The sequence below is a fragment of the Fringilla coelebs genome, assembly GCF_963513975.1.
Source record: "Fringilla coelebs genome assembly, chromosome: 1".
Classification (NCBI taxonomy): Eukaryota; Metazoa; Chordata; class Aves; order Passeriformes; family Fringillidae; genus Fringilla; species Fringilla coelebs.
Genome location: NC_140028.1, coordinates 4,882,272 through 4,905,302, shown reverse-complemented (window position 1 = coordinate 4,905,302; position 23,031 = coordinate 4,882,272). Strand labels below are relative to the sequence as shown.

Genomic DNA, 23,031 nt, shown 5'->3' with positions numbered 1-23,031 from the left:
TAGCAGACATTGGTGCTGCAGAAGGCCAGGGATTTGCACATAGCCAGGCATGACAGCTTCTGCAGCCAGGGAAAGTTAAGCTTGGTTCAACTGTTAATAAAAACTGCAAAGATGAAGTTCTGCAGCTTCAACTTTATTTGTAAGTGGTACTAACAAGTAAACAGTCAAAACAGTCAGCAACAGCTAAACAGCTCCACATTTTATGGAAGATACTTAACATGATATTCATGTGAATGAAAGGAGTGCAAAAACATACCACTTCCAAGATTTATTGATTCACTAAGATTTTTATCCCTTGAAGATTAAATCTAATCTTGAAATCTCAGGCTATGAAAGCAAGAAACTACTGTCTCGATTTTTATGTCTCTAATCTTGTAAACCACAAATTTTTCATTCCATGAAACTGTACTGTGATTTATACACCATGAGATTGAATCACAGAATCATAAAATGGTTTGGGTTGGAAGGGACCTTAAACATCATCTTGTTCCAACTGCCTGCTATGGGCAGGAATGTTTTTTCGTAGACCAGCTGGCTCTAAGCCCCATCCAAGCTGGCCTTGAACACTCCCAGGGATGGGGCACCCACAGCTTCTCTGGCAAAGCTGTGCCAGGGCTTCACCACTGCCTTGCACAAAGCAAGATTTGGAGGGCAGCAGTGAGTTCAAGGGGAGCCTTTCCCAACAAGGTAAAAAATAATGTTAAAGTAGCAAAATGTCAAGGAAAGACACAGACTCAGATTTCTTCACTGAGTCAAGTATTGGAACAGCCTGCCCAGGGACATGGTGGAGTCACCATCAACGATGTGTAGATGTGACACTTGGGGACATCGTTTAGTGTTGGGCTTGCCGGTGCTGAGTTAATGGTTGGTCTTGAGCTCTATTCCAACCTAAATAATTCCATGATACAGTTGCACACTGCCAACAAGTGAGGTGGAATTTAGTTAAAGTCCTGTTAGGCTTAAAGCTGAAACCAACTTGATAAGGAACTACCACCATGTGCTCCTTTAGCTTATCAGTGTATTGGCCTAAGTCCCAGGTAACTTAATTCCTTTTGCCTCTAGCCTGAATGATAATCTTGCTTTGGAGTCAGCCAGCCATGAAGAGGCTGCCACAGAAACTCTGGATGATTCCTGCTCTGCATCCCAGGAACCAGCAGAGCAGAGCAATGCTGACACCTAGTGCACAGGATCTGGCACAATCAAGAGCAATAAAACGTACTTGAAATTACTCTAAAGCTGCCAACACGTTTTGCAAAGTGTTTCAAGTGACAAACTTCACCCAAAAATAGCCCTAAAGGACAGAAACAGCAATTCATTCTTGAAAACTGGAAGTATCAATCAGTTTAACTTCAGGCACTTAAAGGCTTGGACAGTCAAAGGGAAGCTGCTCACCACACTGGCTGGTTTTTACAGAAAGGATTAGGTCTTGTAAGCAGAGCTTCAAAATGTCTTATAGCCACTCAAATCCTGATAGAATCACAAAAAGCAGTCTGTTCTCAAAAGTCACTTCTAATTTTAGACACAGGGATATGAGACACATCAAAGAGGAGTTATCAGAGAGCACCGTGACCTTATCTGACAGTTCAAATTTTTGTACTTCAGGATATGAAGAAACACACAGAGTAGCAAAGCATTTTAGAGAGTTTCAGACAATTTTTGAAGCTGAAATTTCTATTTTTTCAGAACTGACAACAGAAGACAGTGTCTGACACAAACGTACCACCCATCCCTAAGACCAAGCCCTGTATCATGAGTTGTGAAAAAAGCTAATTGCACCAGGGTGAAAACTTTCAGAAACCAGTGCAGCTGGAAAAAAAACCAAAAAACACAAAAGGAAAACACAGAAAAAATCAGGAGAAGTTACCACAGTTCCCAAAAGCAATCACTCAGAAAGAACACGAGCTACCATACCAAAGTCACCTTTTATGCCATTTTAACAGGTTAGAACAATGAAAAGCTGAAAAGGGCACAGGCACGTGATCAGGAAATAAAGCCAAAAAAAAGCTTCAAAAAACCCTATCAAAAGCTATTCCTTAAATACAAATACTGACAATGTTCACTAATTCTTTAAGATAATAAAAGACAGGGCAATGCTATTTAGGTAGACAGGAACACTCACTAATAATTGGAACAACTATGAGAAGCAGCAGATTCACAGAAAGCTTTATTTTCATCCTACCTAAATTTTTACCACTGTTACATAACTTATTGCTTAATGGTTGTCCCCAAAGTTAATCAAGTGTTTTCCTCAGCTGCAGAAAACCTGTTTTTTCATCACCACAAAGACAGCAAAATTGCATTTTCCTAAGCACAAACAGTTATGTGTTACCATCCAGGACTTAAGAGAAGAAAAAATGAAAAAAAAAAGACCCACACAGATAATACAAGTAATTAATCCTGGGAAGATTGCAGCAGGCATTCTGTAGGCCATTGGTGTAGCACCTACAAACATCTTCCCTGACCTCACAAATTTATAAAAGCTTTAAGTGGCTGCAAAACAGCCACCACCTGAAGCACAGCATTATTTCCACCTGGTTAATTTTTATTTGAATGCTCTACCAGACAAAGCTACAACTGCACCTGGAAAGGCTGTAGGTCACTCTCTAGGTAATAAAGACAGGTTTTTTTTCCTCAGGCTTGTTTCAAGTCAGGCTTTCAAAGAATGCAGCTTTTTATTTGTTTTTTAATTATTCCTTACTACATTAAAATTTTATAATCTCACTTTCTCTGTAATTATATTTTACAATTTATTCCTCATAACTGGATGCAAAGTCTGATTACCCTGCAGCTCATCAGAAAATACCAATTACATGATATTACTAGACTGAGTATGAAATTAAATTTATGGATGGGAACTAGTTTTCCTGTTTATAAGTCTTACACTTTAACCTGTGAGGTGTTTTTGCTGCTGCAGAATGTTGGCTGTGCTGATGTTCTATTTACCTACGAATGAAAAGCACTATCCTACAGTTTATTCCCTCAGCTATCTCAGGATGACTCCTCCTCGTGAGTTAATCCAAATTATAAATACAACTCTTATTTGTTTCCATGCTTTATATATTAAATCTTAAAAGGCTGTAAATACAATTCCCAGCCATACCTCTCTTTATGGAAAACACATTTCCCAGCCCTGGGGAAAGCCCTGGAGAGATTATCCTACAGCTATTTCACACAATAATGCCAACACAATCTCTGCTCCCAGCCCTGCAGAGATCCCAGCCTGTACTGGTTGGGGCTGGACTGGTTGCAGGTTCCCTGCTTAAATCAGAGTGTTTTTCATGTTGCCAAGCTTTGTGTTTGTGTATTATTGGGCAATACAGCAATATCAGCTGTTGAAGTGGCAAGTTCTTTGTCAGTACTTTGTCATCTGTTGGTAAGAGACAATAAGGACCAGAGTGACCCAAAAAAATGGCCAAGGTGGGGAAGGGTGCAGCTGGCTCCTCTCTCACCTGGGGGTTTTCTCTTTGAGAAGGGCAAAAATACCAAGAGATTTTGATCAGAGAGTGAGGATACACACACCAGTAAAGAACTGTGATTCCTTTTTGCAGGTCTTTGCCTGAAAGCCCCAGGTTTTCAGAGTTATAATAATCTGGAGGGAAGGGGGTCACATTTTCTATTCCAAGGGAGGTTCCTGCCCTCCTGTCAGACACCTTCAACCAAGACACTGGGTCTTCCAGGTCTCCTCTGATAAGAAGTGAAAGTTGCAATATCAGTAGTATCAGGGAGAACAGGCTATTCTCTTAATGGCACTAATTGCTTCCAAAAAAAGAAAGAATAACACTGTTGGAGTTTGCAGGCAACAGGAATAACAGCACCAGAACAAGAGGATGGGTGAACAACAAAGAACTGCCAGCAAAAAAGCAGGTTACAGAATTAAAGAGAGGGCCTTTAGCACTACAAGGGTTATGGCAAATAAGGCACTCTCTAACAAGACTGATGATTTTTATGACAGCTTATCAATTAATTATTGTCTCATTAATGCTTTGTTAGAAAATTTATTCCAGAGAAAGGATTCTTAGCAAATGAAAGAAAATGTTCTACCTCCCTCATAAATCTGCTGTCCCTGTCTGGGCCTAATAAGGTCAACGGTGTGGAGTTAAACTGCTTATCTTATCAAGATGTAATGAGCAAAAACCACTATGAAACCTAACAGCTTTTTGTTAATCCTTTCAACCACAACAATCTCTCTGTGAGCAGTGACACCATCTTGAGACACTGCTAAAGTGTTAATGTTGTTTTGTGGTGATACTGAGCACTTTCCACACAGTTCCAAACACTGATTTCCCCCCTGAATTCCTTTCTGATTTGGCTTAATTAAGACTTTGCACTACACAACAAAAATTCAGTTGATTAAGAACACTAATCAGACCCTTCAGCTCACTCTGCAACAGGCCATTCCTGATTTGCTCAGTTTCATTGAATGAGATGCAATCAAGAAAATTTTTAAAATCCACTGCAGAGCAGTCCCAGGCAGCTGTTTTTCCCTAGTACAGCATCACAAGAGAACAACAATGGGATTTTTTTTTTTTTACTTTCACAAGGGAGAAGAAGCAACAGAGTTTAATCTCAAACTAAGTCCTCATGTTTTTAGATGAACTCTCAATACCTTGTAACCCAGACTCACACATGTGAAAATCCTCAGAAGTCAAGCTCTTGTCAGAAGAAAGGCAGTGGTACAGAAAATAAACTGGAGTCTCCTGAATCTAAGTAACTTTCAGTATATTCTGACAAATGACAAGAGAAGAAAACCTGGACTTTCCAACTGACCTGCCGAAGGTTGATATAAACTGCATTCTGCAGAAACTCAGAGGCTTCCATGCTCCTCTTCTGCATGGCCAGGACTCTCACAGCCTTCACACAAGCTTCCAGTTCAATCACCCCAGCATTCTTGTACTTGGAGAGGGAGAAAATTAAAATAATATTGAAGTATTGCACCTGTTAGATTTTATGAGCATTTCTGCTCAGCACATAAATCAGCTGTCACATCCTCCAAACCCAGCAATTCCTTAATGCTAATGACTACACTGTTAAATTAGCAACATATGCCCAAGTGAAAGTTAAGGTGTCATCTAAAATATTATTGTGTAAAACAGCTGTTTTCAGCCTCTTCACTCACTGCTCTCATTTTGAGACAGAGAACTGCTTCAGTCTGAGAGTTCAGGTGAGGAGAAAAGCTGGGAATATTGGAACCATTTGGGGTAACCTCATATAAATGGTCGGTTGTGGGTGCTGCATCTGCAAATAAATTCTACCTTTACAATGCAAATATTTTTATTGCTGCATCCATTTTCTCTTTAGTTAAAACAATATTCCTGATGAGAGAATTAGAAGCCAATCTGACTGTTCCAATATTTGTTTGCAAAACATTTGCAGTAAATGACTGTTCAGTGATTTAGCTTGCTTAAGGAAGCTAAGGAGACAATGCAGATGTGCATTGAACTGTTTGTGCTCAGCTAACAAACAGGCAATTTTCTAGCCAGACAATCTGGTCTGGTGATTTCCTCAAACAACACTGATACTGGGTATTTGATGTGGCCCACCTTCTGCTGAAGTTAAGCTCTCTTCAGGTATTTCTATTTCAAAACTAATGGGGGATAGAAAGCTCAATAACAAAATGCAAGATTTGCACCAGCAAGGCTGTCACATATTCCTCTCTCGTGCATTTTTATTAGCAAAAGCAAATCAATGGAGATTGAATCTATTTCAGAAGGTGCTACAAAAGTTTTTTCAGTTGAGTGAGAACACAGAAACTATCCAGAAAAGTGCTGCTTCCTCAGCATTAGAGCAAGGAGTTACTCTGTAGGTCTGGAACAGACAGAAGGTAACTGTGCTTGTCTTGAAGGGTTATAAATCAGTCCTGACACAAATCTCTTTGTTATTTCAAGTGAAGCTGCAGTGAAGCACAGTTATTACTTGCTGAGAGCACAGTGCATATTATAAATAATCAAAATATAAATATCCTGCCTTAAGCCCAACGAAGTCCAATAATTTTATACTCCTAGAGACATCACACCCTTTCAAGATGAGCAATGTACCCTTAAGGTAACATTAAAAAGCTGAATGCATCCTTGACAGTTATTGTTTTACTGATGGATTCTAATTTATCTGACACTGTGCCCAGAACTATCACCTTTCATTGCTCCTGATCATAAATTAACTCATGCACACAATTGAAATTGTTTCACTTGGAGAGTCTCCCTTTAACAGGGACATGAAAATGCCAGGCATGAAAATGCCTGTAATAAATATTTATAAGCTTAGTCTAAAGATACTTTATCAAACAAGAGAAATACTTGGAATTAAAAAGTGATTAAATAACTCCCCTGCAATACAATCAAACTTATCTTTAGTGTTGATGTGGACACTGAGCCACTATTTTTACAGTAAAAAACAATTCTTTTTCTTTTCTTATTATGACTGCAGACATTGAGCTCCTTTTCCATCTCAGGCTCTGAGCATTTGCACAAAAACCTCAAAAGTGCTCCAGCAGAGCTGGAAGCTGTTTTACAAACCTAACTGCCATGCTTTAAAAGATCCCCCAAAGCCAAAGCCTCAGCAGTTCATGGTTGGAAAGAACTTAAAGTGTTCATTTATAAATAACCAGGATTACCTTGCCATAATAAGAAATGGCTTCTTTATATTTTTCTATGATGTCTTCAGGACTCAGGCAGTTCTTGGCACGTCCTATCTCAGCACTGGTATCTGCATTGATCCCATTGGAAGTCAGAGCACCTGGAACAGAACAGGGTCAGAAATGAGCACAGGGACTCTTGGCAAATGCTAAATATCTAAAAAAGCAAGCTAGGGTATACTGCAGGTTTGACACAGAATACACAAGGTACACCTGTCCTACCTAGAAAGAAAGGAAATAATCTTTCACTTAGTAAAAAAATATATATATTCATGATTTTTAGCCTTTATCTGAATGTTTAGAGTATGAATAAAATATAGGTTGCTAAAATTATATTATGGCCACATCTGAATAGCGAGTTTTAATCTTTGAACTATTCCTTTTACTTTAAAACTGTGTTTCTAAAGCACACCTTAGGGGAAAAAAAGGGCTCAGACAAAACAGTAAGAAATTGGTTTTCTTATATAAGAAAGAAGGCAAGAGACAGAAAGGGTCTATATAAGGGATAAGAATTTGAAAGAGATGCCAAGGAAATCTGGGGTATTAGAAAGAAAGTGGAAATTTTATTTTTAGATTTTGATTTAATTGGAGTTAACATCATAAAAGTGGAAACATATCAAAGGCTTGGCAAGGCTCAATACCTTCTTACATATAACTTAATCTGTAGCATTATACTTTAATTTATTTAGGATTATACACTAATTGATTTCTCTGAGAGGTTTCTCTGCAAAAATGGCAAAAAAACTCTATGTTTCAGAGCTGGCCCTAAGAGTCAATAGACAGTTAAAAACTACTGTGAAAGGTATTTCTGAATTTATTCAGGGAGCAGAAAGATGTTTCTTTACATACTTAAATGCTAAGGCAACTTTTTTAATATGCTTATTAACCTTAAGGAATCAGACCAAGAACTTTTGGAGATTAAGAGTACTTTTATGGAAGTGAAAGATTTTTGTTCATGATGACTGAGGGAGCACCATGACACTACAGAACCACTTATGACCATTCAGGTTGGTAACTTCAAAAATATTTTTAAATCCTCACTACTCATGGAAAGAAATCCTGTTGATTAGAATTTATGGAGACACAATCACAAAACTACAGCATTTATTTTGTGCCAGTTACTCTTCAGTCCCTAGAATTTCTCAAGATTTATAGCCAAAAACTGAAGCATCAGGGATCACTACTAGTTTTGGCAAGCGACAATAACTATCTATACAATTGCAAAACACATCAAGTAATACAAGAAAATACTTTGGAAACATGCAGGAAAATAATGTACCTGGATCAATGAGAACTTCTTGTGCCCCTAAAAGGAGGAACAAAAATGATTTTTTTCAGCCTTAAATAGAGCCAGCAAAGTAAGTTCTTATAATGTTTTATAACATCAGGCTTGAACAAAATCATCAGATTCATCAGGATAATCACTGCTGTTGTGAGGGACTACCAATTATAATTCAAGTAGTCCCTGTATGTTAAATCTCATTTTGTTAATAAATAAATTTAAAAGTCTATAAATTTGCAATGAATTCTAAGACACACTAAGAAGAATTTCAGAATTTTCAGTGTATGATTTAAAGCCATATCTTTTTTCCTTTATCTTTATTGTTTTGGTTAGCAAGTTTCCATTACAGTCAACTTAGTGCCAGGACCTACAATATGTATATCTCCTTGTGGGAGCTCATTTATTCTGCACAATACTCTAGAATAAAATTTCCAAGTAATTTTATCCCTTTTAATTGTCATTAAATTCATTTCTCTCCATCTAATTTTCTGAATAATTGAGTCATGTCAAGCCAATAAGCCAGACTGTCCATGTAAGAGCTGCCAAGAGTACTGCAGAGTTGGATTACCAGTATGGAACACCTTGTTGCCCTAAACTTTGGTTAAACATGGCAATAAAATTGTTCATCTCAAGGGTTAAGCAGTCAAAACCAATTATTTTATCAGCAAGACAGACCCTCCCTTCAGCTGATTTGCTCAGATTCCAGACAAGTGAAGCAGAGGTTTAGATCTAGACTCAAATATACACCAACACTTCACTCAGGTGTCATAATTCTGCCTGGGGAAAGAGGAAAGTCAGGCAATAAAATCAAGATCTTAGAACTCCCAACATATAAAATCCAGTGGAGAAATCCAGAACAGCCAGTGACCTAAGCATAAAGCAATCCAGACTCATCTTGTTTGACATACAAATCCCACAACTGACAGACCACATCCAGATTTCCTGGCCAGGAGGAACTGAGCAACTCAGAATCTTCCTTTACACTCAAGGCTGCAGAGGCACATCCAGGAATTGCAGGGGACACAGCCAAACCTGTCCCCATTGAAACAAAAGGATTTAGATACCTGAGAAGTCAAAGCACCCATTGCACAGAATGGCTTGGGAAGGGACCTCACAGACCATCAAGTTCCAACCCCCTGTCCATGGGCAGGGAAACCTTCACTAGAGCAGATGGCTCAAAAACCCCACCCAACCTGACCCTGAGCACTTCCAGGCATGGGCAGCCACAGCACAGCGCAGAAGCTCATTTCTATTTTGGTGCTTTCTTTCCAAAGTTGTTTCTACATAAAGCAGACACCCCATCTGCTGAGCAGCCAGGTCCTGTGCTGCAGCCTAAAAATGCCAAAGGATGGAAATCACAAGGGATTCTAGAGGAAGATGATTCTCTTGGCTGGATCTGGGCAGGAAACTGGAGGCTGAAGTACAGGCACAAAAGGAGCAATTCCAGGTTCAAAAGGAAGCACTAAAGGTAACTCTCACATCTACATGCCTCAAAATCAGCCAAAAATTTCAGTTCCAAGTGTAGCATTTCTTGATTTGTGCAGAATTTGGAAACTCTTTTTTTTCTGGCTTTATCCCACAGAAAGATACAGTGGAATTTGTTCCCCAGATTGAGCACTGTCCTCACAAAATGAATTACAGTGAAAGAGACTATAACCAAAGGTGCAGTTTGAAAGGATTTCTAATGAAAGGCACTGTAGAGTCAGGAATAGGTAATAAAAAGAAACTTTCAGAAAACTTTGTAGGAAAATGACACCACAGCAACAGCTGTTTGGCCAGAGGGAGCTCAGCAGTTCACACCAAACACAGAAATCATAACTAGACTTAGGGAACAGTATCTAATGGGCCACAAAGTAATGTTTTCATCTGCAAAGGATGACAAAAAAACCTGTAATCAATTTTTCTTCACAGAAAAGTCCTCTGAAAAATCTTGTCATATGAAACTAAAACATTTTTAAAATACAACTACACTAACAAGTTTGCCAACTGGTCTTTGAAATACAAGAAAACTTAAATAGAGACCAGCAATACTACACCCAAAATAAATTCAATTATTCTGATAGCTGTGAGTTATTTGTTACCTTCTTTAGTAACCAGGAGTGCCCATGACAAACAAACAGATTGCAACATCTGATAAATTTTCATTGAAAAGTAGAAAAAGGTCACTAATCAGGTGAAATTTTAACAGCCAATGTAAAATGCATTCATAGATCATGGGACCAAATGCACAGATTTTAATTCCTAGGTATTGTATAAAAATTTGTATTCTGCCCTGAAATAAGGTAATTTTTCTATCCCAATTATCTGATTTCAATACATACAGTTCATAATAAAGGTAATACAAAGCAAGTGTTTACTAGATTGTGACTTATAAAAGAACAAAGATGGGTGATTGCTTCTTTTAGATGAAGGAATTAATTTTTGACCACATTGCACAAAAGAGAACTTCACACCAGCACTGAGACCCAGCTGTGTTTCAGTCCTGAGCGAATGCATACACAGCAGCAGCTGTGCTGGATTAGCCCAAAGGCCTGTGTAGCTCAAATTATTCAATGTATTTCCATTTTCCTACCCCAGCCCAGCCTCTCCTGAAAACCACAGCACCTTTCAGGAGCTGTAACACCATGTGACAAGTGTCAGGTTATGTGACAGGCTCATCTGCACAACCACAGAGGAGTGGAGAGGATCAGTGACCATCAGCTGAACCCCAACAACCAAATCAGAGCCAACAGAGCTGTGGGGGTGGTGAAGCCCAGCTCAGTTACACCAGCAGCTCTCTGGATCCCCTTACAGACAGACTGGGGGGTCACTCTACAGAGATATGGGGCTCACTGGAGGGAAAGGACATCCTGGGATTGTACAGGATTCCTTCTGGGGTGTAAGGGACGAGCCAAAGACAAGGAGAAGGAAGGACTGAGGCAGTTTAGGGAACAAGCATGGAAAAGCAGAGGGGAGGGCATGTGTGTGTGCTGGTCTAAGCACCAACAACTGGAATGGGATCTGCTCTCAGCCTTGTGGGTTGAGGTGCCAGGAACTGGTGCAGTGCAGGGCCAGCTCCTGGACAGACTGAGGCTGTGTGTGTGCTCCCTGCCTGTTCTCCAGGCCTGCTGGGAATTCCTGCTCAGCCTCCTGTCTGCCTGGAGCTGGGGCCATGGAACTGCAGCAGCCTTGCCTCTCTTACACACACCACCAGGTCTGGTACCTCTGAATGACAAGGAGTTCCATGTCATACCTGCAGGCTGGATAAAGAGTAACTCCTTTCATCTGCTTCTGTTTGATGTCCTCCAGTTCTCCTCTTGAAACAAACACTGAACCTGTGATCCCTACCCATCCTTTTCTAAATGTTCACTGTATTACAGATTGCTCTCATATTTCTCCTCAGCCATCTCCTCTGCAGTCCAAGAGTTTAGAAAAAGTATACTAAACATTAAAAATTATGTTGGTTTATTGGCATTTCATTTAAAATTATCTATTTGTTACTCACTGACTTTAGAATAGCAAAAAAAATCTGAATAAAATGTACCCAACTTAATTCTTTTTAATACATGCAGCCCTGCCAGATCCTATTTTATGAAAACTGTCTGCATCTCCTCCAGCAAAATTCAAACTAACACAGACACTACTAACAATCAGGTGAAGAAATCAAAAGCTTTGCAATTCTATGCAAAGAACATGTGTTAACATTAACACCAAAATGGAAAAATAATTGCAAAAATCTAAAAAAAAAAAAAATTCTTCCGCAAACCTCCCTCCTCCGATTCATGCTGTCATCTGTATAATTTTACAGAGTTAGGGTGTAGGGAGAAGTTTTCAGATGTGGTGGGAAACAGAATAAAGCAGAAATGCCATCCTTACCTGGCCTGTGCCTGTTGCCTGCCTCAGCAGAAAGAGAACCTCCTGGAGCCCTGCGAGACCCAACTTTACCCCCAGTGCCACCTGGGTAGTGGTAGATGACAGATGCTGAGCACAGCCCCTCAAGGGCAGCTGCAGAGAAAAGGAAAAAAAAGCCAACAGATTAGTAGGGACATTTGCAACAAGCGAAGTATCCTGTGGTAAAGTCCATCTACACAAACAAAATGTGCCTGAAATGGCAAAGCCCACGGAAAATTCTGAGATACTCAATGTGCTTTTCACATCTGTGTTCACCCTCAGAGCTCCCACTGCCCCAACCCACTGAAAGAATCTGCAGGAGTAAGAACTTGTCACAGTAGAGGAAGCTCACTGAAAAGCACTTAATCCAACTGGATGCAATTCCACAAAACCAGGTAAGATGCCAAGAGAGCTGACCAAGGTAAAACCACTTTCTGATCACCTCCAACAGGTTCATGCTCATTGGGGGAGGTTTCTTGTGGTTGGGAAAAGGGAAATATCTTCTTTGAGAAGGAAGTTCCAGCACAGATAGATCAACATCAGCTGCCTGGAGAGGCTACACAGAAATCCTGCTGAAAGCACATAAAGTGAAAGAAGGTGTCTGTGAACAGCTCACATCGATTTATTGAGGATAAATCAGCCTTTGGCAACCACACTGCCCCTTCTGAGGAGATGCTATGCTCAGTGGACAATGGAACAGCAGTGGATGTTGTGTATTTTGGCATTTAAAACATCTTTGGACATGGTCTCCCACAGAATGCTTGCAGCCAAATCAGGAAGATTGGGATAGCTGGCCTATAAAGCAGGTGGAAAATCAGCTGGACAGGCAGAGACTCAAAGGCTGCCTATGACCAGTGGTGTCCTCAGGGGGACAATGCCTTCATTGACTGCCCGGGTGATTGCATGGAGCACACCCAGCAACTTCCTGGGTGACACCAAAGTGGGGGAACAGCAGGGCAGGCCTTCAATGCAGAGAGAACCTGCCAGGCTGGAGACAGGGGCTGGCAGGAGCCTCACCCAAAGCAGGGCTGCTGGGAGGCCACCAGAAGGGTCGGGGGACTGGAGCTCCTGGCGTATGAGAAACAGAGAGAACTGAGTTTGCTCAGCCTTACAGAGCAAGAGGCTGAAGGTTGGTGCTCCTGCTGCCTTTAAAACACTCAGTAGGGAAGAGATGGAGGCAGGAGCTTCTCAGAGATGCCAGAGTGATCAGATAAGAGTCAACACAAGTGGACACAAGAAATTCTGCTTTAAGCTAAGACCAATTTGTGTTTTGTTGTTGAGCTTTTTCAAATTATAATCAGCAAAATGTTAGAACAGGTTGCTCAAAGACTATGCAACTTCCATCATGAATTTCCATGAAATTCAGCTGGACAGGTCCCTGAACAACCTGATGTAACTGGACATGATAAAAGCAGGAGATCAGACTTACAGACTTATCAAACTATTTGGATTGGAAGAGTCCTCTGTAGGTCTCTAAGTAGAATTTGAGGAATACTGGGCCCTTAAAGTTTTTGGAATTGCAGAAAGAAAAACGTGGGAGGTCAAAAGGTGTGAAGGTTTTCATGGTATGTAATCTACAGGGCCATTAGAAATGGTTTCCACATGGAATGGGAAAGCTAAAAGCAGAACTTGAGACAGTGATTGTCCTGAAAGGGTATGAAACTGAGAAGCAGAAATTGTGCTCAAAGATCATTTGCATGGGAAATAAATAATAAAAAAGCAGGCATGAAAAAAAAAAAAAAAGGAAAGGATGGAGGAAAAGCAGGGAAAAAAAGCAAATCCTAGAACCTAATATGAAAGGAAATTATGCCAGTAGAAGTTTAACACTTGCAGCTTTAGGAGATGTAAAGGCAAAATCTTTTCCTAACAGTCCACAATGGACACCCATAGGAAACATTTTTAAAACACCTATACAACCCAATGAATAAAAATCAAATACTTTCCAAAGAATCACAAAATATCAAACACAACTTTTTTTAAGTACATGCTTTACTACAGTAACATAATTTATCTTATTAGGTTTTCCTAAACACATTCCTTCCTCATGTCTTATTGACCAATTTTTGCTTCAACTTCATTCTTACTTGTGAAAAATGTGTATTTTACAATTGGCTTTTCCCAAATATTAAAATGAATATTATATGTGTTATGTTAGAAAGTTATGCTGTATTAATTTTCTTAAGTAGTCTGTTAAATTTAGGCTATAACATAACGTTAAAATAGAAACTATGCTATGTAGGATACTTTTTTTTTAAAGGAAGGACCCGCTTAGCAGCCACAGGACACCTCAATCTCTCAGAGAAAGAGAATTTATTGCCCCATTAGCAGAAGAAATGAACTTCTTCCTGCCTTGCTCAGCCCTTAGGATTAAGAGGAAGAAATTAACACTGACCAGACAGAATCCTGTGTTTGAATGAATTTATGCCTCATGTATGAGGTGTATGAATATGCAACAGGCTGTTGTTTTTAAGGGTTAATCTTTTGTTAACGGGTGTCCTTTTTCAGGCTTATGCTGCCCAGAAAAGGTACCCGGACTTCCGTAACTCTTTGTTTCTATTGTCTCATATTGTCCTAATCCAAATTGTCCAAATTATTATTACTCTAATTATATTACTATTTTTATAACCATTTTATCACTATTAAACTTTTAAAATCTTAAAAACAAGTGATTGGCATTTTTCACATTACCCACACCTGATATCCAGATTTTGGTGACTAAAATCATTACTACTTTTCACAACACCTAAGGAAATTATCAAGGATAGTTTGACTCGCTTGGGATTACAACTGCCACCACCCAAATCCTACCTCCAAGCCAGAGGAAGTCGTTGACAGAGCGCAGCAGCTCCACTGCCATGTGGTAGTGCACCAGGGAATCCTGCAGCATGCCAGCCTGCAGGCACAGATCTCCCACGTGCTTCCGCATGCGGCCCTGGCAGCGCTTCTTGTAGTGTCTGCAAAAGAGAGGTGCACTTCAGGTACTGCCAGGGAATGCTGCTCTGGGCTAACAAACACCTCAAGGCAGTTTTCTTCCCTTCTTAATAGCAGATCAACATTGATTTACTCTCTGCTTCTAAGCAAATATGAATGCTAACTAATGTCATTTTCAAAAGGACCAACAATTTGAAGATATATTGGAAAAAAGCAATGTATCCTCATGTTTTGACTACACAGCTAGAGTCACATGCCCTGAAAACCTCCAAAGCAAGGTTCCTGCAGACTACAGTGAGTATTTGGCTGCCTATCCATGGCTGATATGCTACTTTTTTGCTTTTCCAGTACACCCAAAAGCTCACTGTTAAGCCAGGATGGTCTCTTGTTCTGCCTTTTTCCTTTACTTCAGCAGGGGATGGATTGTTCCTGTGCTTCCAGGAAGCTGTTCTTGAATACATCCCACAGCCCCATAGATGCTCCCATGGAATCCCTCACATTTTGGCTCTGAGCATATTAAAGGTGACCTTTCTAAAATCCTGCTCTGGGCCCCTGTCTCCTCTGCTGGGACCCTCTCTGCACACAGCCCAAAGGTTTTGGGGCCCAGAACCCCCTCAGACCCCCCCAGACCTCACAAACCTCCCCCTGCTCCCAGACCCTTCTTTTAAAGGGATGATGACTGAAAAAGCATCACCACTTCAGGCAACAGCTGACAGGGTTTCTCCTCCTACTCTTTTTTTACATGTTAAAATAAATGGTGATGTTCTTCCCAAATGAACAGACAAAACCTATTGAATATATTCAACAGACACCTTGGTACAGCTGAAAAGGCAACTTGGGCATAAATCTGTGTGACAAAGGCACTAATCCTTCCATTTTGTTTGGTTTTTTTAGTACATTTCAGCTAAAGAAAAGTTTAAAAAGTAACAGATGCAAAGCAAGACACACTGGACTTAGAGAACACCCCATGGTTTAATAGACAGTTCAGAACAACTCTGCTCTCCCAAATCCATGAACAATCCTCCTGTTCTCCCTCCTGAAAAAGTATTCCCTGGCAAGAATGTCCTTGCACTATAATTATAAACTTGTTTTATGAGGAAGAAATTTAAATGTCAATTGAGATATTTTATTAATTTATCTATGTTATTTTCAATACTATATCCTGTTGTTCTAACAGTGTCTTCTAAGTACATCCACAGAGGTATGAAAGTTTACTTTACAAACATCACACCAAGGAAAAATAGACTAGTTTCTTTGAATAGTTTAAACTAAAATAAAAGTCTATCAAAAATGAATATTTAATTAGAAGAATTGCTGCAGATGTCACTCTTTATTGTATACATGAAATCCAAATAATCTGGTACAAATACAAAGAACCAGCTTGAATTGATATAGTTGTAAACTTTGAGCTTTTAAGAGATTGAATTAATTTAATTTAAATTAAGTTGAACAGGTTGTCCAGAGAAGCTGTGGATGCTCCATCCCTGAAAGTGTTCCAGGCCAGGTTGGATGTGGCTGGGGCAATCTGGTCTAGTGGAAGGTGTCCCTGCCCATGGCAGAGGGGCTGGAAGGAGATGATCTTAAAGATTTGTTCCAGCCCAAACCAGCCTTTGATTTCTTTAAGAAGTTACTGAGACTATTTGAACTTAGCACCTTTAAACAAAAAAGAAACCCCAAAACCCCCTAAGGTTACACCCCCACTCCAGATGCTGAACTCTTATTCCCTGGAGTGAGACCAGAATATAAAAGGAATGCCAATGTTATGGAATGAAACCAGTTTGGGGCAGTGGGGTTTTTTTTCAAGTGAGGAACTTCCCAGAGGACCCTAGAGATGAACTGAAATGTCACTGAAGCAATCTCCATAAGGCATCTGAACAAACTGTCCTCGTGAAGTCTGTAATGTAGAAATGACAAAAGGAGAAGAGGCACAGAACATATGAAATGTAAGGGTAGGAATAAGGACATTCATTTGTTTCCTTTAGATGTGAAGGCAGAAAGGCCAGGAGGAATGGCAAGAATCCAACCAGTTCCATGTCACTGGTTTATCTGCCTTCTAGGCTATCAGTTTGGCTTGGGTAGTTTACACCACAGAGAAGCATCTTTTCAGCCACCAAATAATGTCTCATTCCTTGCAGTTGGTTTGGAAAAAGGAGATGAAGAGAAAGTAACTGATTTATATGGACAGGGGACAGAAATTGAAAAAGACAAGATATATAGAAGTACAGACAATAGCCTTATAAAAACTGAAGAGAGAAGCTATCAGAACCAGTGTTATTGTCTACAAAAAAAAAAAGAAAAAAGGAAATAATAAAAGGAGACAAGCAATAGGTCTCCTACTGCTTCTCTCTATCTAAAAAGCTACAAATCATTCTTATATAAATGTTTGCACTTTTCTGATCTAGCACACTATATTCACATTTGATCTGAAGGTGTTGATATTAAATGAAGCTCAGTACAACTGTTGTTCTTCATCTTTCAGATGTGTCAGGAATTGAAATATTTGTCTTTAATTTTCAACAAGTATGTATTTTATAGATCTTTTAAGAATAAAAATGCAAGAGAATTCAAAGTGAAAGCTAAAGCTGCTCTGTATGAACTGTGGAAGGGCACCAAATATTACCCAGATTTCAGTCTAAGCTTTGAGTTATAGAAAAATAACTCCATCAAAAAGTTCCTTCACAATCTGGAATCAGCATTGTACAGGAGAGTTTAAATTAGTTATAAATCAGATTTTCCTACTCTCTGCACTCCAGAATGAAAATAGCATTGTAAATGTTAAATTCCTTTAACTTTTTTTGTTTTTTACAGAAGTAGTGGAATTGGAGAATCACTGTTTCCTTACCCAGCTATAATTCCTCTCAAAGATGCCACTTCCAACTCCGTCTCTATGCTTTCAAGTAATCTTTATATTTATGAACAAATTAGAGTTCTTATTCTCTCTAATCTGTACTTTAGAAGCTTTCTTCCAGATTTTCCAGTAGCAGATGATTAAGTTCATAAATATGAGTCATACAGCAAAGACAAAGAGATGATGCCTGACTCCTAAATCAGGACCTGATACCAGAATAATTTCGATCACACAGCCTCACCATCAGCTCTTCCTAACCTAATTCTGCTGCTGATTTATGCCCAGTCAATATATCTGAAGTTTGAAGGCATTTATTCACCCAGACATCAATAAATATTGCTCATAAAACCACTGTTCTTTGAGAAACTCTCCTTTATTATGGAAAACCAGATAATTTATTCCTGTTGATGAAGAAATTTACTATGAATTATTCAAAAACTGAATTCACTCCACCTATTTTTAGGCTTTTCAAGGTATTGCCAAGACAGGATTCATCTCCTACAGTCCCTGTAAATCATTGCCATCCTCACTAATTATAGAGCAAGTTTCTACCAAACAAAGGTATAAACTGTCTTAATTAGGCAGTCACAATTAAGTACAGTGAATTCAATTACTTCAAGTATGTCCAAAAAGACAAGAGGCAAAGACTTCCTGGAAACGAAACCCACTCTCCACAGACAGCAAAACTTAATTCACTTCCCATTTGGGAAGCCTCTTTTTAAAATAACCCAATATCTACAACATCAGGCCCTTAAAATCATGTCCAAGGGACTCATTGTTCCTTCTGTGCATCCTGGGGTGCAAATTTAATGGGAAAAATGTCCTATTGCATGTATATTCATATATATATATAAAAATATATGTCTCAGCAGAAAATTATGATTGCTCATTTTAATACCAAGATAGTTTTGCTTCACAGCTTTAGCTGAAGAACTTGAAAGTGAGAAGCTTACAGATATCTTCTCCCTGAATTATATTTTATTAAAACACTGTTTAAGTATTTCATCTCTCCTGCTTAATCCTAATCTACATAGGGACAGGAAGCCCACCTACCTAAATTAACAATTACTTCCTCTAGGATAAGAGGACAACCTTTCTCTAGGCCAGCTCCTTGCAGCACCCTACTGCCAAGAGCAGCTCCTATTCATTCTTCCTCTAGAAGATCATTTACAACAATAAATCTCAAAGAAGCACCCAAAGTCTCCCCTTACAAACCCCCTCCTGAGTGTGATGCACTCAGAAACATCCCCAGGGAAGGCAGTGCCACCTCAGGCAGGACCACCCATGGAATGCTCCTTGGTGTCAGTCACCCAAACTCCTCTTCTGAAGGTCCTCACCACACAGAAAAATTCCATTGACTACAAAACTACTTTAAAATCTTATTTGCTAAAGTTAGTTGGGTTAATGCTCTAGCAAACACACTCTTATATTCACTGGAATCACCACAATCGTGACCAGCGACCACTGCTACCACTTCAAAGTGGAGGACAATAAATCTGTTCCAGGAACTACAAAGAACTACTTGATTTCCATTTCTGCCTTCTTTGCTCTATAGGACATGTGCTTTATTCTTTCACCTCCAGCTCTTTTCTAGGATCCCAGGATAATTTAATGGAAAATTTACTGCAACAGTGTTATATTTTAAGACAGAATTTATTTTCACTACAAACCATCCAGAAACAAGTTTGACGGAATTTCTGGATCCTCAAAATTTGGCTAAATTTACAAACAAGAAACATGCAAAATCAATTCTCAAAAGTGTATTCATGCAAAATGCTCCAACAAAAATTTCCATCAAGTTCTACTAATTCCAGTTAGCATGCAGAGCTATAAATATCACCAATCATAACATTATCCAGACTTCAAGAGTCACAGCTACGGCATTGGATCAACTGCCAGAACTTTTGAATTTGGAAATCAAACACAGGCAGCAACAGCTTCATGGCTTTGGAGTTTAAAAAATAAAGCAAATTCCAGAGGCCAGCAGCCACCTAAGCAGACTATGTGTGTCCTACAAAAAAACTCAGCATTGCTACCAAATATAATTGCCAAATGCGCCAAAAGGGGGCAGCTGCAGTGGTGAGGCTCCAGGCAGCAATTATTTTTGTGTGTACTGAAAAAATAAAGATAAAAAGCAACACTAAAATATGCAATGAAGGCGAAGTGAAGAGGCAGGACATGGGAAAAAAGCTAACTATTTTCAAAGATACACAATCACATCCTACCTTTTTAGACCCAACAACAAACTCACAGGGCAGTATGAGAGAAGAAGGGGGGGGAAAAAAACAGAAAGGAACAAAACAGAAATTAGAAAGACAGAGAACAGAAAGAAAATTAACAGCCACATACACATACTGAGATCATCAACTTTGATAAATCAGTGCACAAATCCCAGCTATGACACTTCAATAAACAGGGCCCTACATCCTCATCCCTCCACAGCATTAAATGATGCCAGTATTAAAAAAAGAAAGAACCTAAGACACAAACTGATGTAAACAACATTACAATGAGCTTATCCAAGTAGATTTACAATCATACTTAAGCATGTTTATTTTTAGCTGAAAACAGAAATAAAATAGAAAACTTAAAACAAATGGGATTTTCAGTATTTCTGGCACATATATTTCCTAGTTTTCAGTTTGTAGGACATTTTTATCATCATGAGAACATGTGTTTCCATTGTTCTCCATCAATCTCCCAGCCTCTACAAATAACTATCAAGTGCAACTGACTTCAGAAACTTTTTCAACTATCCTCAGCAGCCCTGTGACCACATAAATATTTTATTCAGATGAAGAAACAGAAAGAAAAAAATAAATCAATTTGCCAAAATGCCCACTTGGCTGAATACTCCAGGAATTAACCCAAGGTCAGCCTCTCAGTCCTACAATTTCTGTTTAACAGGACACCATATCTTCAAAACATTTTAGGACTTAACCCACTATTTTTCATAAATTTCTCTTTATGAATTTTATGAAAACTTATTTTTCATAAAGTTCTCTACCAGCCAAAAAAAGTTCTTCTACACACAAAATTCAGTGAGTTTGTGTATGCTGTCATCTCAGTCAGCTCTGGGAATGTGTCTCTCCTGCTCATTATACAAGCAACTTGCAAAAGACAAAGATCATTCTGACTTTTCCCAAGAATTGCCTTATTTGAAATAATAATTAATCTTCCTAATTTATGAACTTTGCATCTTAAAGGAAGCCAATCAGTTGACCTCAATGGCAATTATCATGCAAACAAGCTAATGAAAGGCTTCTAACTGGGTGAGGGAGAAGATCAGGTTTATATATAAAGCCCTAATCATCACATAAGTATTAACCTTAATATTCGACCATAAAATGCTTGGAGAAGAGTATCTTTTAAGATACAAACTATGTTCAGTAGTTTTAATTAGTCTCCAATCATGTGATCAGAATTCTGTGGCCCATGTAAATTCTCAGTATATTTCCCTCAATCTATCACCCCAACAGCTCCAGGTTACAGCTGCACCACACATTTAATTACACCTTTGCCACACACTGCCATTTCACTTCAATTGTAGAAGATACAGGAAAATATATATTTATTTAGCCTAAGTAGGTATCCACAATTACAGCAGCAGAGACACACCCTCTGTTACAAGAACAGAGTGTGTCTTCTCTGGCATTTATTTAACAGAGAACATTTGTGGTTTTAAGTAATTGGTTGCACACTGACTGGGAGGTCAGGATACATTATATACAAAAATTGCAAACAGACAGAAAGTATACAAAAAAGATCAAGGGATTTTCTTTGCCTTTTACCCTTCAAAAATTTCCACCTGTTCTAGAAAAAGCTCCTTCATTTGCCTCAGTATCTCAAGATCATCATGTTTTTATTTCTTTCTGTAAAATCATTATGCTGACAGACTCAAAACCAACAAAGTAGCAAAAGTTGTTCTACCAGATGTATCCACTTCCTGCATTCAAACAACGTGGAGCCCTCCCTGATCAGAATTACACATCCAATCTTGCAAAAACAGACTCTGCTCTCTATTGAAGGTCCTTCCTAGCCCTGTCTCTCCCTGGTATGCAGTGATTTCCCTTAATTAGTCAATCTGTCACTACAGAAGGGAATGTGCTAAAATAAAATCCTGTGAACTGCAATCCAAGCACCAAAAAACTTCACAAATAATAAAATGCAATGTTACTCTCACTGGCTCACATCCAAAGACTGGCTTGAAAGCGTAAGTTAGTTTAATAAACTGAACTGAGTTCAACCTTATTCCATGGACCTGAGTTTCTGCTTTAGAACAGAGGGCACAAATGCATCAGGCTACCTGAAAGGTGCCTAGAAAGGCTCCTGTGCAGAGAAGCTAGAAATATATTTTCATTCAGCTTTCTGAAGTTTTAATGTATAAATCCAAAGTTTTAAAACAATCAGAAGTACTAACTCCACAGTAATATAGAACTGAAGAACTTTCTTACTATTGAACTGAAAAATTAGAATATTTAACACCTTTTCCTTGAGCAGTTCGGTGCAGCAAACATTTCAAGTGCATCCATTGATCCAGACTTACTGAAAACCTGTTTGGTATTCAACCCTGGCAGCAAGGGTGTGTGCAGAGCTGAGCCAGTGATTAACTCTGGATAAACCCCTGTGTCTACAGGCAGGGTCACACACCTTCCATTCTGCAAAGAACTGAAGCATCACACTGAATCTGTTTGAACTTCTCACTGCAACAGCATCAAATACCTGCTTGGAGATGTGTGGGCACACATTCTGCTGTCACTCCAGCTCCCCACCAGCTCAGAACTTCACAACGAGTATTTCCCACTAGTTACAACACAGCCACTGCTCAGAAATAAGTCATTCATCTAAGAAACCATTTCCAAACCACAATTTTTTAGAAGACACGACTGAACAGCAGCCTTCATTCTGATTTTGAGATTCTTGGCCAACAGTTATCATTTTCTACCTATTTGGAACAGGAAATTTTGATTACATCCAGCCAAATTTCATTCAAGCTGAGTAATTAAAGACATGATTCTAAAAAAGCTTGTCCAAACTTCTCAATTTTACCACCCACGTGCAAAAAGCAGTAACACAGTAATTCATACTGATAACTGAAGAATAGTGCAGGGACAAACAGGGACCAAGAAGTGAGAGCCAGTTCAAGTGCTCACCAAAGAGGAGCGGGCCACTGGGGTACTGATGATCCTTCAAGCCACCACTGATAATTTAACAAAAGACTTCAAACTAATTAGAAACCTGGAATGCTTTCTTCCTGTTTCCAAGGCCAGGACCCTAAAAACTTCTCAAACCTGCCTGGACACCTCTGAGCTTTTACACTCAATAAAAACCTCTGATATGAGCACCATTATTTCCACACACAGCCTGAGTTTTCATAGGGCTTCCCCACCTCTGTCTCTGCCAGGACAAAAGGTGGATGCTTCCATCCCCTGGATTTGACTGCAAACAGCAGAGTCAAACAGATTTTCC

General features: G+C 39.2%; 1 protein-coding gene across 5 annotated transcripts in view; it reads right to left on the bottom strand.

Annotated features, from left to right (window-relative positions):
• Positions 1–23,031, bottom strand: part of TRAPPC9 (trafficking protein particle complex subunit 9) — a 443,040-nt gene that overhangs the window by 417,038 nt on the left and 2,971 nt on the right. For 4 of the 5 annotated variants that reach the window (XM_084214958.1, XM_084214957.1, XM_084214960.1 and 1 more), the window contains exons 3-7: positions 14,592–14,737; positions 11,769–11,897; positions 7,911–7,937; positions 6,611–6,732; positions 4,768–4,893 (exon numbers count right to left, since the gene is read on the bottom strand). In XM_084214958.1, the coding sequence (XP_084071084.1) occupies positions 4,768–4,893; positions 6,611–6,732; positions 7,911–7,937; positions 11,769–11,897; positions 14,592–14,737 (550 nt within the window). The remainder of the gene's footprint in view (positions 1–4,767; positions 4,894–6,610; positions 6,733–7,910; positions 7,938–11,768; positions 11,898–14,591; positions 14,738–23,031) is intronic. The other variant, XM_084214959.1, reaches the window with a different exon arrangement.